This window comes from Cryptotermes secundus, unplaced genomic scaffold (genome assembly GCF_002891405.2).
Source record: "Cryptotermes secundus unplaced genomic scaffold, Csec_1.0 scaffold1491, whole genome shotgun sequence".
NCBI classification, from domain to species: Eukaryota; Metazoa; Arthropoda; class Insecta; order Blattodea; family Kalotermitidae; genus Cryptotermes; species Cryptotermes secundus.
This window is the reverse complement of record NW_019745109.1, coordinates 291,499-305,934: the sequence shown is the minus strand read 5'-3', so window position 1 is coordinate 305,934 and position 14,436 is coordinate 291,499. Positions and strand designations below refer to the sequence as shown.

At 40.5% G+C, this 14,436-nt stretch overlaps 1 protein-coding gene across 2 annotated transcripts in view; it reads right to left on the bottom strand.

Annotated features, from left to right (window-relative positions):
- LOC111875055 (neuron navigator 3) overlaps nucleotides 1–14,436 on the bottom strand; it is a 132,192-nt gene that overhangs the window by 39,147 nt on the left and 78,609 nt on the right. For both annotated transcript variants that reach the window (XM_033755698.1, XM_023871094.2), the window contains 4 exons: nucleotides 5,739–5,822; nucleotides 4,618–4,711; nucleotides 2,852–3,024; nucleotides 1,354–1,562 (listed from right to left, as the gene is read on the bottom strand). In XM_033755698.1, the coding sequence (XP_033611589.1) occupies nucleotides 1,354–1,562; nucleotides 2,852–3,024; nucleotides 4,618–4,711; nucleotides 5,739–5,822 (560 nt within the window). The remainder of the gene's footprint in view (nucleotides 1–1,353; nucleotides 1,563–2,851; nucleotides 3,025–4,617; nucleotides 4,712–5,738; nucleotides 5,823–14,436) is intronic.

Below are 14,436 nucleotides of genomic sequence, written 5' to 3'. Positions count from 1 at the left end.
GCTTTGTTCATAATTTTGGAAACGCCAGTAAGTGACTTACTGCGTGTGCTTGGTTTCCTGGTTTTATTACGACGCCGTGTGGCGTAAGTAAATGGTTTTGTTTGTTGGCTTGAATAGCCGGTCGCCCTTCAGGCGCGTAAGTAGGAATATATACTTGTGTTCCCAGTACAGTCAAATGGATGCCATGAGGCGTGCTTATATTTGTGTCTGTGCGCTCAGCACAGGGTTAATTCTGTATTAACTGTGAGAGTGTTTTGACCAGTGACTGCCCATCGGGCAGAGTCACTTGTAAAGTCAAATGGTTGCCATGAGGCGTGCTTATATTTGCGTCTGTGCGCTTAGGCACAGAGTAACTCTGTATCAATTGTGAGTGTGTTTTGACCAGCTACTGCCCCTCAGGCAGAGTCACCTGTATCTCTTGTTATCAATATACACATTTATTTATATGTTAGAAACGACTGTAGTATTTGTGTATACTTGGATTGTGTGCGTGTTCCCTACTAGTTCAGACGAGCAGATCCGTCCAGCTTGGCCCATAGTGCCGACAGTGGTTTTCCTCTCCCGAGATCCCCTACTCGACCTTGGGGAGGCATAGTGCACCACGTGCAAGCAAGTCGTCTTATGAGCCTGTCCTTTGCCCGCTTGAATAGGAGTCCATGGGTGTAAGTGGGTAGGAGAACTGGGTTCCCTTCCACATGGGAAGGGAAACGGCACAAAGTGGTAGCAGAGCGTGGTTCTCGACCCACGTGCGGCAGGGACACTGCTCAACACCAATATAAATATCTGCCCTGAAATGAACTGATCTATGAGACACATGCATAACTGGCCATGTAAAGATCAAAAACATCTATTCAAATCAAGTTGAATAGTTCTTAAAATCAGCTGTTAAAAGATTCGCTGAACTACATCAATAATACCCACAATCATACTAATTAAATACACTGCTCAATTATTTACTAGGTGTCCTGTGAGAAATCAACAGAAAAATTATAATATTTAACAAGCACTTCTCATATGTCTTTTCCAAAAGATTCAATGCATGTTTTAAACAGATGATAAGGATCAACGTGTAAAATTTCCAAGACCTTTAAGTAATGTGGATGTTCAAATTAATAAGGGCATGAAATTTGCACACAGTAATACTTATATTTCATCAAGGCTGATCAAACGCTGCATTGGTAAATTTTGTGTAGATCTAGGACACTAAGTCTGAACCACAGTGGTCAGGCAGGGTGGTCATCAGTACCTATGAATGGATGGCTACTATTAAACTATCAGGAGATATTCTGCAACCAATGCAACAGGCTGATAATGGAAACAACCTGGTGATCATCAAACTTGTTTCTAACTCACCCATTTTCTTCTGCCTATCGGCGTTCTTGTCGGGCTTGCGAGCAAGCCCATTGCTGATGGCACCAGGGCTAGAGCCTGAGCCCCGCTTCTCTCCTCTCTGCTGTCTCACCACTTCTGGGTCCGTCTTGCCATGTTGTAACTCTGGCACTCGACCACCTCCATTACCACTGTTTTCAGCATGTTTCTTTGCTGGACTACCAGAATTTTGTCTATAATCACACAAAGGTTCTACATTTGGTAATATCCTAATCATTTTAGTTACATTATCTCATATATCTATGACATACAAATTAAGAGCAGTAATCATTAAAAGGTGATTTGATAATGTGAACTGGTGAACCTGAATTCCTTTCATGTTTTTTACACTGACGTTAATACATTATCATCTTACTATTGTCTCCTCTGTCAACCACAGAGTAGCAACACAAAGGAAAGTAAAGTTCAATTAAATTCATATGCACAAATAAATGAGAAAAATTACACTACTACCAAAAAATTGATGAACTGAGTGTTGATATTGTACTGTTACAATAGGTTATAATGATTTTACTAAATACTGACCCAAAAATCTCAAGGGTTTATATTTTGTTTTACAGTTTTTTTAAATCAACACTGGTGGTAGCTCAGATTATATACAATCACACAATAGGACCATTAGTGAATGAAGAATTCAACACGATGTGGAAGGAAGCGGTCACTGGTCTAATTTGAGGTACTATCCAGGCATCTGTCTATGGGAGACTGAGGGAAACCACAAAAAAACTCTCTCTGGATAATCAGTGTCCTGACTTAGAAATGCACCAGGCCGCACCATAACTCAAGCAGTTAGCTGTTGGCTTCCCACTGCAGTGGCCCAGGTTCGATCCCAGGTCTGGTCAAGTGGGATTTGTGGTGGACAAAGTGGCGCTGGGGCAGGTTTTCTCCGAGTACTTCGGTTTCCCCTGCTAATCTTCATTCCACCAATTGCTCCACAATCACCCTCACCTATCATCTGGGGCTGGTACAATATGCCAGAAGTGGCCACAGTACAAGGGATTTAGTCCCACCCCACTAGCATTACCAAAAAAAATTAGAAATGTACCATGCACCTCCTGATTATAATTAAGTAGTAATACCACATGAATCAACTTGCTCAGAGAAAATTTGAGGGGTGGAGACCATCTTATAGACCCAAGCATAGATACTAAACTGATTTTAGAGAAATAAAGCATTATGGCATGCCGTCGATTCGTCTGGCTTGAGAGAGAGACCAGCTGTGGGCCTTGTGAACACAGTAATTAGTTCTGTGAAAGGCATGAACTTCTATATCCTCAAAATCCATTTCCTTCAAACACATTTTAATATTATCCTTTTTTCTTAGGCTTCCAAACAACCATTTTATATTGGGCTTTCTTACAATGATGCTGTCTGCTTTTCCTGCTTCCTTCACCTGAGCTACAGCTAAACTGCATTACTAAATAAACTGTTCCAATTTGAGGTATAAAATTATGAAACCTACCTGAAGGCACTGTTATCTGTCTGTTGGCTGCTGTCTGATTTCTTGACATGAGAATGGGACCCAACTACTCGGAATATTACTTGTGTTTGATCAGAAGGATTGAAAGGAATTGGCAGGGGCTTCTGACTGCCAGGCCCTTTGAGACACCCCCCAGGCCCACCTTGCACCAAACGCTGTAAGTGTAAGAAATATAAATCCACTTAGATTAAAAGAATTATGTAGCACTTGAAACTTTAATATTACAAAGAAAACATCACTAAGTTCTATAGGGTAATAGCCTTCACATGGATCTGAATGATGGATATTAATAACAGATATGCTGACAGAATTAAAACTGCAGAAACCTACTTCCAAAGAGCAAGTGGTGGATATAGAATGACAGATCACAAATGTGAAGATATCAGAAAAGAAATGTGCATAACAGATATACAATAATAAACAAACTATCAAAAGAAATGGCAAAAACATTACACAGAATGCTTGTAAACCAAAGCAAAAAGCTGTTCTATAAATATAAAACGCAGTGTAGAAGACGCTAGGGATGACTGACAAAAATGGAACAGTTTCCATCCTTGCAACCAGAATATGCAAGGAGTTTAATATGTGATGATGAGGCACATTTACCAATTCATATGGCCACAAAATCTAGGTGTGTACAGTCTTAGGCTATTTGTGTGCACAGAGTACCCACTAAAACATGATGTTTTGTCTTTGTATTTATACTCCCTTTGTGGAAAGTGAATAAACTGAATATATAATAGGAAAGATGCCTATTCAGCCATTTATTTTATGTCTGAAGCTCAATTTGTTTCAGAGAGATATCCAGAGGATGAATACAGATTTTGCAATGAACACCATATTACTGTGTTTTTTACAATGTACAAAAGAACTGCTGTAACCAAAGTTTGATACTTTTAAAAGATCTATTACCAAAACATAATCTCAGTATTCTAAGGTATTGTGCAAGAAGTAATGTCAATATAGCTCTCAACTTAAACGTTCTCACAACTAACATGGTGATCTGCTGATAGTAAGAAAGCAAAAATATAAAAGTAGGGTGGCTTTTGATGATAATGTGATATTCCTATGAAGTTTTGTGAAAATCTGTCAATTAGCTGGAAAGTTATTAAGGGATGATACACACAAATATGGTGATACCATTAGCAAACATCTTCCATGAGGTATCTTCAGATATTTTCATCAAATTTTGTACGGATTTCTGGTCCTTTCCATGGCTGCTACATGATCTGCCCAGTTCATTCTCCCTGATGTTGTCATCCTTATGTCCTCTGATGAAGAGTACAAATTATGAATCTCTTTGTTATACAGCTTTGCCCAACTTTCTGACACTTCCTCCATCCTAAGTCCAAATATTTTTCTCACTATCTTGTTATCAAAAACCTTAAATCTATGTTCTTCTCTGAGTGCAATAGGCAAGTTTCATACTTGTACAAAACTACAGGAGAATCTCAATTTGAAAATGTGACTTGTAGAATATAAACTAGAGACATTATAACTTGTACTGTAAAATTCATTTGACATATTCAAGATTATGCATACAGAATGATAAAAAGGATAAAGATCTTTATCAATTAAGAAACAGAGCACTTGCTTTTTGGGTCCTCTGACCTTCTTTCATAACTTCTGTGTATAAATGCCTCCAAACCTGAGCCAATGACTGTAATTGTAATACACCAATGATTTCACGAGGGGTTTCTTGTACTGTTGCATAAATACCAACAGAAGTGGCCCACCCTTGTACTGACCTTGTTATGTGAGTGGCCGGGGAGGTGCTCGTCTGCAGACAGCTCGGCAAATGTCTCCGAAACACGTATGGAGGCTGATCTGTTATCATCCAAACTGCACAAAAGAAACTTCATTTGGAACTGAAATCTCAAAATCTGCCTGGAGCTACTATGGAAACCACAACAAACCTCAGGCAGGATAATTATTATACAAAATTCTAATCGAGTATAGTGTGGGCAAAAGTCCAGGGCAGTGTTCCTCAGCCTGTGGGCTGTGGTTTAATTTACTGCAGTCAGAAAATTGCAGCCAGAATTACACAAAGTCTTCAAAAAAGGTGCAGTAGTTTTAAATGCCTACAACTGTTGATGTACGGCACTGAAATTAATGAATCTGGTGTCACCGAACAAGTAAAAGTTGGGAGTTCAGTACTGGTTAGTGACAGTGATCCTGTACCTTGGGCTAAGGTGGATAAATATCATGCCTGGATAAAGGAGTCACAAACATAATTATCTGCAAACAGAAGAGTCCTTCTTGTGAAACTAACGGTCGCTCACCCAGTCAAGAAATTCGCCATCTTCTATGGCATCCAAGTTTCATTACCACACTGAGCAGAACGTGCCACTGAGTCCCATTCTGAATCACATAACTCCAACCCACGCCTATTTATTTCCTCCAGTATAAGTTCGTCACAAAAATGTTCATTTGCCTTCAGGTTTCTCAACTAAAATTTTGCATGAATTTCTCACATCTTCATGCATGCTACATGGCCAACTCATCTCCAGAGACAACAATCACTGTAAGAACAATTTCACTGGCAAACTGTACATAAAAAGCTAAATGTAAATAAACCGGAATTTGAGCATATTAAATGTTAGGTCTCAAGAATAAGTACAGCATAAGCTGTATATATAAAAAAAAAGAGTAAAGCTATCCCTGTAACGGGCCATGAAGGCCCATAGGGTTGCGAGACGTTAAGGGTCCCACATTACCTCGACAATCGGCTCAAAGATGGCGGTAAGGTCGTCAGCCTTATGTGCCAGCCGTGCTTCACTCCCCAGGAAAATTAAAATCTTAAATTTCATTCTTGTGGTGTGGTATTCAAATTGCAAATACGATCATCCCAATAACACTATCAACTCACCATGAACGTGGCTTTGGTCTGGCAACAACTCTTCTTAGCAATGGTTCGCCCTTACCACTTGGACTGACGTTGGTACTGGAATTCCTGCGAACACAAAAACAAGTTCTTAAAGCCTGTTTGACAGTTTATGCTATGGGAGTACAAGAAAAGGATTTGTGTTGGCCCAGTGTTTGCACTGTGCAAGTTAGCATGCTGATACATTAGTACAGTACGTACGGTGACCCTCAACTCATCCTTTGCATGTCTCCAGGGCACACTGCCTGACAATGGGTCACCCTATCCTAAAGTAGGCTTATGCAATCTCCTTCCTGTCTTAATGTCAATGTATCACCCTTATTAACTTTCAAATGCCCAAACAAATCTTTATGAAACTTGGTATGCATACCATGGCAACTGAGCCCATCTGAACGGCGTAATTCATATATGCCTCCTATCAGTCTGTGTATCTGCGTGTGTATTCCCCCCATATCGTTGATAGGCAAGGGCTTGGTGAAAACGTTCTTGCTGCAATGAATGCATGCAACAGAGCTATTGCATGCGTCGGTTTCTATGTGGTCTGTTTCGTTATCAAAAAAGAATCTGTGCGCCTGTCTGTGAATCGCTCGTTGCTAGGCAACGGCTCAGTAAACTCGTTCCCGTGATAACGAGGAAGTATTCGAGATGTTTTCTATGCGGTCTGTGTCTTATCAAAGGAAAGTAGGAGATCAGTTCTTCCCAGAATTTATTGTTGCCTACATTAGTACAGCCAACTAACGAAAATATTGATGAGTGGTCAAAAAGTTTAACACCTATATTTTTTTTTTTAAATCATATGCTCTTCCGTACAGGCTTATGAACTACAGTGCAATACAGAAAGAAGTTTTAAATATTCAACACGAAAACAAGGTTTTGATGAAGTACTTCTTTCATGCTTATGAATTCTGACATACTTATATTATACTGTTGATATTTCAAAAGGTGTAAACTGTTTCTTTGACTTACAAGCTCACATAGTCACTACAGTACGGAAACATTTTTCTTCTAATACTTTACTTACATATTAAGATTAGAGTTCATGAAGAAAGTTTTATAACTGAATGCACCTGAATTGACATAAAACTAACATAACCCGAATTTTAAACAAACGTATTTACATTCATAGCCATTTTTTTTTCTTCGAATAGCACCTATAATGCTTTCAAAACTCGTTGGAACAAGTTCACATGAAACGTGTTAACATGCTGCCATCTTGTTAGAAGCAGCTTAGTGTGAAATATAAGGTACAGTTACAACTTAATTTATTTTACACACGGCTAAAACTAATATGGGATATATTATCCAGACACGCTTGATCAAACATACGTGCAAAACAAAAGTGAAATGACCACATTGCATTGTTGTCATGCACTGTAAGAACTGGACAGGCAACTTCTTCGACACTGGAACGTTACGTGTTATCTAATCTACAGGCGTTAATAATTACTTTTCGAATTTTAAATTTAAATACCTCACTGTTATAAAGTTAAACATTTAACATAATTATGTACCACCGGAATATAACTAACTGAAATTACGTCAAATTTCTGAAAAGTCAGCATCTATTAAATGAAATATCGAATTTCACAACATCAGTTAATTCAAAGATGTTACACAAGAAAAAAGAGAAAATTTCGCTACAATGTAATTTATCAATAATCTGTAAACTACAAAAGGTTCTAACCATTACATACGTCAACAATAGACATTCTTTGCGACTCTAAACTAGGTCGACTTTCACGTCTTCGACACCAACATTAAACGACATGAAGAAAGAGGCACGCACCTACCTACCTACCTACCTACCTACTTACACAAAACCGGGTTCTAATTGTAATACATTAACGTATTATCCTTCTGTGTGTGATTGTGTCAACCAACCTCTGTAGCTGCACATCGCATCACCCCCAAATCAATGCCAGTCGGACCTCCCTCAGTAACAGGTCTACCAACTCTGCTGGGATTTACACAATTTGGGACGCAAATGGAAGTACTGTGTACAGTGCGCGAGTGTGGGCATAATGTGGGCAGTGAAACACGCACAGGGTGCTTCACAAACATTACATATAATTTGTGCCAGTCTCAAAATAATTCCTTTCAGTGCTTTATTTATGTGCTGAACTCCACAGCCAGGAGTCAATTACAGGGTCAACACAAAATGGCGATAATGATAATGATACCAACAATGATGATAACAGCACAATGCAGCAAAGAAGATTCACCAACAGTTAGCACGAAAATACAAATTCCAAAAAGGTACAGCACAAACTGTGTTGGAAAATGAACTTGCAGTACCTTATTAGCATTGAGAATAGGAAAACGGGACAATTCTACGCAGACATAATCCTAACAAGAAAGAATGAAAAACCTGATGAAGTTCTGTACCAAACAACCTAACAAGAAAGAATGAAAAACCTGATGAAGTTCTGTACCAAACAACGGCAGAAACAGCAAAGTGCCATGAGAAGTAACTAAACATATATCTACACCACTCGTCAAAGAAATACGGCAAATGTAGCACCAAATTCAAGCGTACATAGCCCAATACCTTTGTCTTCAATTGCAATAATCCCAAAAGAATATTCATAGCACCACCAGACATCTAGATCTTCAATGTACTACACTCAGCTTAAACAAGACCGGAAATGTGCAGTCTGTACCGGGATACATTTCCTCATGTGTTCTTCGCACCTCCACCTTCTGAACACTCGTAGCGGTTACAGATGCATTTCATGAACATATTATTAATAAAAGGGTCTAGAAATTTAAAAATAAAGTAAGATTTGCGTTTCTCAGAGTGGTGGTTTGAATAATTTTGTCCTCTGGGGTATAACGCCGTGCAATCTGGTGAAAGTCGGAGGAAAATGTCGACAAGCAAGAAACCTGCAAGAAGCATTTAACAAACAGACGTGACTTTCAATGGAATACACGGCGTTATACCACAGAAGACAGAACTCTTTATATGTGACGTTTACGCTGCTTTCTGTTACATGTGATATATATAACATCAAAGATTCGCATCGTCGCCATATACTTTAATTGCTGGCTAAATAACAACATTTAATAGAGCATTTGCAGACATGTGTACGACCTTTCCATATCACATTTCTCATGTCTAACTCCAATGGCTGATTAGTTATCGCTATCAAACAGAAAACTGCATACAGATTTCACTATCAGCCATTCTGTCTTACATTCTACAGAAAAAAAAAATCCTTAACAAACGTTGCATATATATTTTTCGAAGAACTACACAATTTCAGGGAACTCGTACATGCAGTTGTGCTAGTGTTGCTACCACCTAGCAACTTAGTGCGATCGTTATGTTGGTACTAATGACTGTACGGTAAAGGTGAAGTTTTCTCTGTACTTAGTTATTAAGCACCACGACATGAAGACGTATGGGGGAGTGACAGTAGAGCTCCATCATTCTTGGGTCCGCATAACAGCACTTTCAGACCACATCGCTGAAAGGAAAGATAAAAAACTGACCAAAAGGACGCGTGTCCCGACGAGAAATTTATAAGCACCCTGTGGCAAACCACTCCACCCACGGCAAAACATGAAAACCCATATATTTATTAAGGCAGTCAACTTCCACATGACCTTCACAATGAGGAATGTTCATGCACTGAACTATCAGAGTTTAAATTCCCGGCCTTCAAACCAGCATCTAAATAATTTCACGCGCGTCACAAATTGAAATATATTTCGCTTCCGCATTCAGAGAGTTACACTCCAGCCAAGCGCAGAAACGCACGTAGGTCTTCATGTTGTATCAGTTACTTTTGTCAGATTATAACCAAAACCGAAAGTCTCAAATATCGAATTTCATGCAAATTCGTTCGGCGGTTTCAAAACATGTTATATGCAGACCGACAGATGGGTATAGAGAAGCTAACAGGCGAATTTTTGCAACTTTTCGTTGTGAACACTAAAAAAAAAGACACTTCCACAAGGATTACGTTACTTATAATTAACCAGTTTTTTATTATTTTACAACGCAGTATCAACTGATGGAAATTCTACTGCAGAATACAAATTCCGTGGCCTGTAGTCCGCAAGCGAACTACACCGACCGAGCGACCGCCGTTTGTCGGCGAAGTTGGTGCCAACTTTTGTGGATAGAGGGTGTCACATGGTCACCGCAATGGATCCCCGCGGCCGTTAATCTCGGTTTTCTAGACCGGAGCCGCTATTTCCTCGAAACAACTGCTCAATTATCCTAACGAGGCTGAGTGGACCCCGTTTCAGACCCACTACTTCTCGCAAAATCTGGTAACGCCGGAAATCGAACCCGGACCTCTGGATCTGTAGCCAGGAACTCTTGACCACTAGACCACAGTAAGATTCGTAAATGATCTGGGAGCGTATTAAACTTAAGGATTTCACAGGATGAACCGAGAAAAAGAATGAGGGCGCTTAGTCAGATAACAGGCTTCGATTTCATCGAAACAGACCACCTTCCAATGAGACATGAGAGATCATCATTCAACGACAAATAATTTTCAAACTTGAACCGTCACCAATCAGCACCAATAGGTTGGCGAAAAGTCTAAGAAAATTAAAAGCACATGCATGATGGCCGTCACTGATACGGTCGCTCGTTCGCCTGAGATTCAGAAGTCAGCCATAACAAGGAGAATAAAAAAATTCTAAGTATTTCTGTAGAGATAAATGGCAGAATAGAGTAATTTTACATTTACTCAAGTATTGCAACTGAATTGTTATTGTTTTTATGCGGAGAACTATCCTCACAGACTTCTCTCCCAATGATGCAGCATACACGAAGGCATATCTTTTACTTCCCTCGCTGCTGAGAGATTGACGGCTGTGTACAAGAGCGTCCATACACGACTTAACCAGGAGCTAAATTCATTGCCTATTTCGCTGCGGATGGCTTTTATAATCATGAATGCTAGTCAATACCGGGTCATAACATTGACCAAACCCCCAAATTAAATGCTGCCCTGTTTTAACTGAAAGCTACAATCATCTCACTATCATATCGAATCGATTCTTAGGCCAACGGCAATCATTCGACTAAAGATGTTATACAGAGTCGAAAGAGTCAGGGAGCTGCTAAATTTGCTCTTCTCCACGTCATACAGACCGACTCTGGGAGGTTAAGAATGACGGAACTATACCTCCACTCCCTCATACGTCTTCATGGCGCGGCACTTAATTACGTTAAGCGCAGGGAAGGGTCCCTTTACCTATTTGTTACTACTGCGTTAGTCGTGTTGACACTCCACTCCAAGGGTTATTCTTCCACGTCAAACTGCGTGATAGAAGCACATAAGCACGTAAGCGCACACGCGCACACACACACACGCGCGCGCGCGCGGGTATTTCACTTCCAGGGCTTCTTCACGCATCTANGTATTCCAACAAAAAAAAAAAAAAAAAAAAAAAAAAAATAGCCATCGTAGGAGGCTGCAGCGCCCCTTAACAACGTGAAAACGTCTTGAGCCTCCTAAAACAATGTTCGATATAGTGTCAGTTTGACTAACGTTGCAATAAACAAAGGGCAGTCATATTTAGCAAATTTTCGTATCTGAAAGCAGGGAAAGTAATTGAAGCGTACGATTTTCTGAGTTGTAGCGCAGCGTAGTTCGGAGAGGGCCCGAATTTTCGGAAGAAGATATCGCATCCATCTTCAGTGTCGAAGAGTACGCCAAACAAGAAACCAGCAAGAATTTGCGGCAATTCCTTCGCAATGTTAATCTTTCTCTGAACTATAGGGAGTTACAACCCAGATGAAGGCACTCTTTCAGTTACAACTGCGAGAACCTCAAATTATACGGGGGTGCTAGCACTCCGTACAAAAAGTGTAGCATTCCAATTTTAAATTGAAAATGCTGTAGGGCATCCTATGTCTGATGATGAATAACACCGAGAAATATTAAATTCTAATCGTCCTATTCTATTTCAATATATGGATTAATAATTCTGAAGTGTGCTTAGAAATGAACTAATTAAATTACGTAAGAAGAACCGGTTATTTTGGCTGAATTTGACAATAAAATGATTCTTTTTTCAGGGTGTCACGGCCTCTGGAATCCTCCACACCTCCCCAGTGGAGTGCGTCCCTCGGTTTGGGGATCTTCTTCTTCTTCTTCTTCTTTCTTTCCTTGGCACTACAGCCCCAGCGGGCCTAGGCCTACCTCCATGAACTTCTCCGTTCACTTCGGTTTTTCTACATCTTACACATTCGGTAGAACTCCTTGTGCGGGTGATCAGTTCGTCGCAAGGCCTCTACCTGTACACAAACACAGAAAAACGCACACACACAAACTAAACATCCATGCCCTGAGTGGGATTCGAACCCACGATCCCGGTTTCCAAGCGAGCGAAGACAGTACAAGCCCGGTTTGGGGATCACTATGCTAAATTCGTTTGCAGGCATTATCCCAGAACTGACCTAGAGAGACTAAACTATTAAGGTTGGCCTGTATTTTTTATTGTTAGTGGGGTGGGACCAAGTCCCCTGTACTGCGGCAACTTCTGGCCTATTGTACCAGCCCCAGGTGATAGGTGAGGGTGATTGATTGTGGAACAATTGGCGGAATGAAGATTGGCAGGGGAAACCGAAGTACTCGGAGAAAACCTGCCCCAGCGCCACTTTGTCCACCACAAATCCCACTTGACCAGACACGGGATCGAACCCAGGCCGCCGCGGTGGGAAGCCAGCGATTAATCGTTTGAGCTATGGCGCGGCCCAGGTTGGCCTGTAACGCAGCCGAGGTTCAAAACGGGCGCCTTGGGAATATAAATTTTCAGCGACACCACATCAACCTGCTTGGTACTACCATAAACGAAAGAATGAGAGGTTTTGAATACTGCGCTATTCGATATTTGTATGCGTGTCTGTCTGTACGAAGCAATGGCTTAAGCGGTAACACTCGTGACAAGTATTCGGGAAGTGAACTATTCGAATGTCCACAAGGTTACCGACTATTCTGACTGACGCTTCTGTGACCAAAACTGATCTCATCAGAATAGTCGTTACGTGATGGCTGTAAAATCAATAGTCACTCGCCAGCTGCAACAAGTACTACAGATGCTCCAGTTTACCCCACATCGATCTGGTTCAATTTCAACGGTAGAGCGTAAGGGTGCCCCACGAATTTCCCTAGGAAGTTGAAATTATTTTGGCGTTAAATAAAATAATCTATTCGGCAATCACAGTTATTCTACATCAAAAATTATAGACAGGGATGGAATTGGGTCTGAGAACTAGGTAGACGCTAAAGATCAGTAAATTCCGGGGGAACGAACAACGCTTTAACTTTTAGCCTATATTCCACATCTGATAAAAAGAAAAGATGGGGGTTGTAGCACAATCCTGCCAGTGTGTATGGCGTCCTAATAACAATCGGCTTACCTGCTGGATTTTCATAAAACTCTGTATGAATATTATGCAACTGGACGCTACTATATTTTCGTTAATTTTAATTCTCTACAATTGACTATACCAACACTGTGTAAGTTAAAGTTTCTGATTTAAAAAACTATTACAAATATTTGTGAATAACAGTAACAAATTAACACTACATTCAGGAGTACGCTAAGAACAGGTTAAACTAGGGAAACCAAATTCTCGATATGTTTGAACTGTTTAAAATTGTCAAAGATCTGAAATTTAATAATTTTCAGTTTCATCGCCGCTTCTGTGGTCTAGTGGACAGAATTCTTGGCTACAGATCCAGAGGTCCCGGGTTCGATTCCCGGCGCTACCAGATTTTCTGAGAAGTAGTGGGTGTGGAACGGGGTCCACTCAGTCTCGTGAGGAAAACTGGGGAGCTATTTCGAGGAAATTGCGGCTCGGGTCTAAAAAAAACTAGATTAACGGCCGTGAGGATCCGCTGCGCTGACCGCGCGACACCCTCTATCCGCTAAATTTGGCACTAATTTTGCTGAGAAGCGGCGGTCGCTCGGTCGGTATAGTTCGCTTGCGGACTAATACCACGGAGTTTGTTTTTTTTCTGATTAGGGTAGTTTATTCATGAAAATTTCAAATATTTAACTTGTGAAATGTGATGATTTTCAGCTTCATCGGGTTAGGTTCTTTTCTTCTTCTTCTTCTTTGACTATATTCATGGTCCTTTTTAATTTAACCTTTGCTTCTCTCATTATTCCTGCCCATTCTCGTCTATCTTCAGCCTTCTTTCTCAATTGCCTTACTCCCATATTTCTTAAATCATTCACATTATCCAGCCATCTTAGTCTCGGTCTCCCAAAAATTTTCCCATCAGGCCTGCCACCCAGGATTTTCTGTGGTACTCTGCTGCTCTCCATTCTCAAAATATGCCCTAGCCACTCTACTCTTCTGAATTCCATCTCAGTCACAGTGTCTATTACATCTTATTTCTTACGTGTTATTTATGCTTAGAGGAACATATATCCTTCGTAAAATTTTCCTTTCCGAGGACATGAGATTTGCTGTTGATTTCTCTGTTAAGTGTCCAGGGATTCGGTTCGTTTATCCCATGCTATCTTCCAGTTAAAAAATTGGACTTCAGTCGACTGTAGAGGAGGATGAATCGTCCACAATTTCAGAAAGAGTGTGAGAGGATTTGAACTGGATTAATCTGGTTCAGGACAGGGCCAGTGACGAACTCTTGAACACGGCAGTGAAAAGTCGATTTCCACAAAAAGAGGGGCAACTTTTAACAGCTGG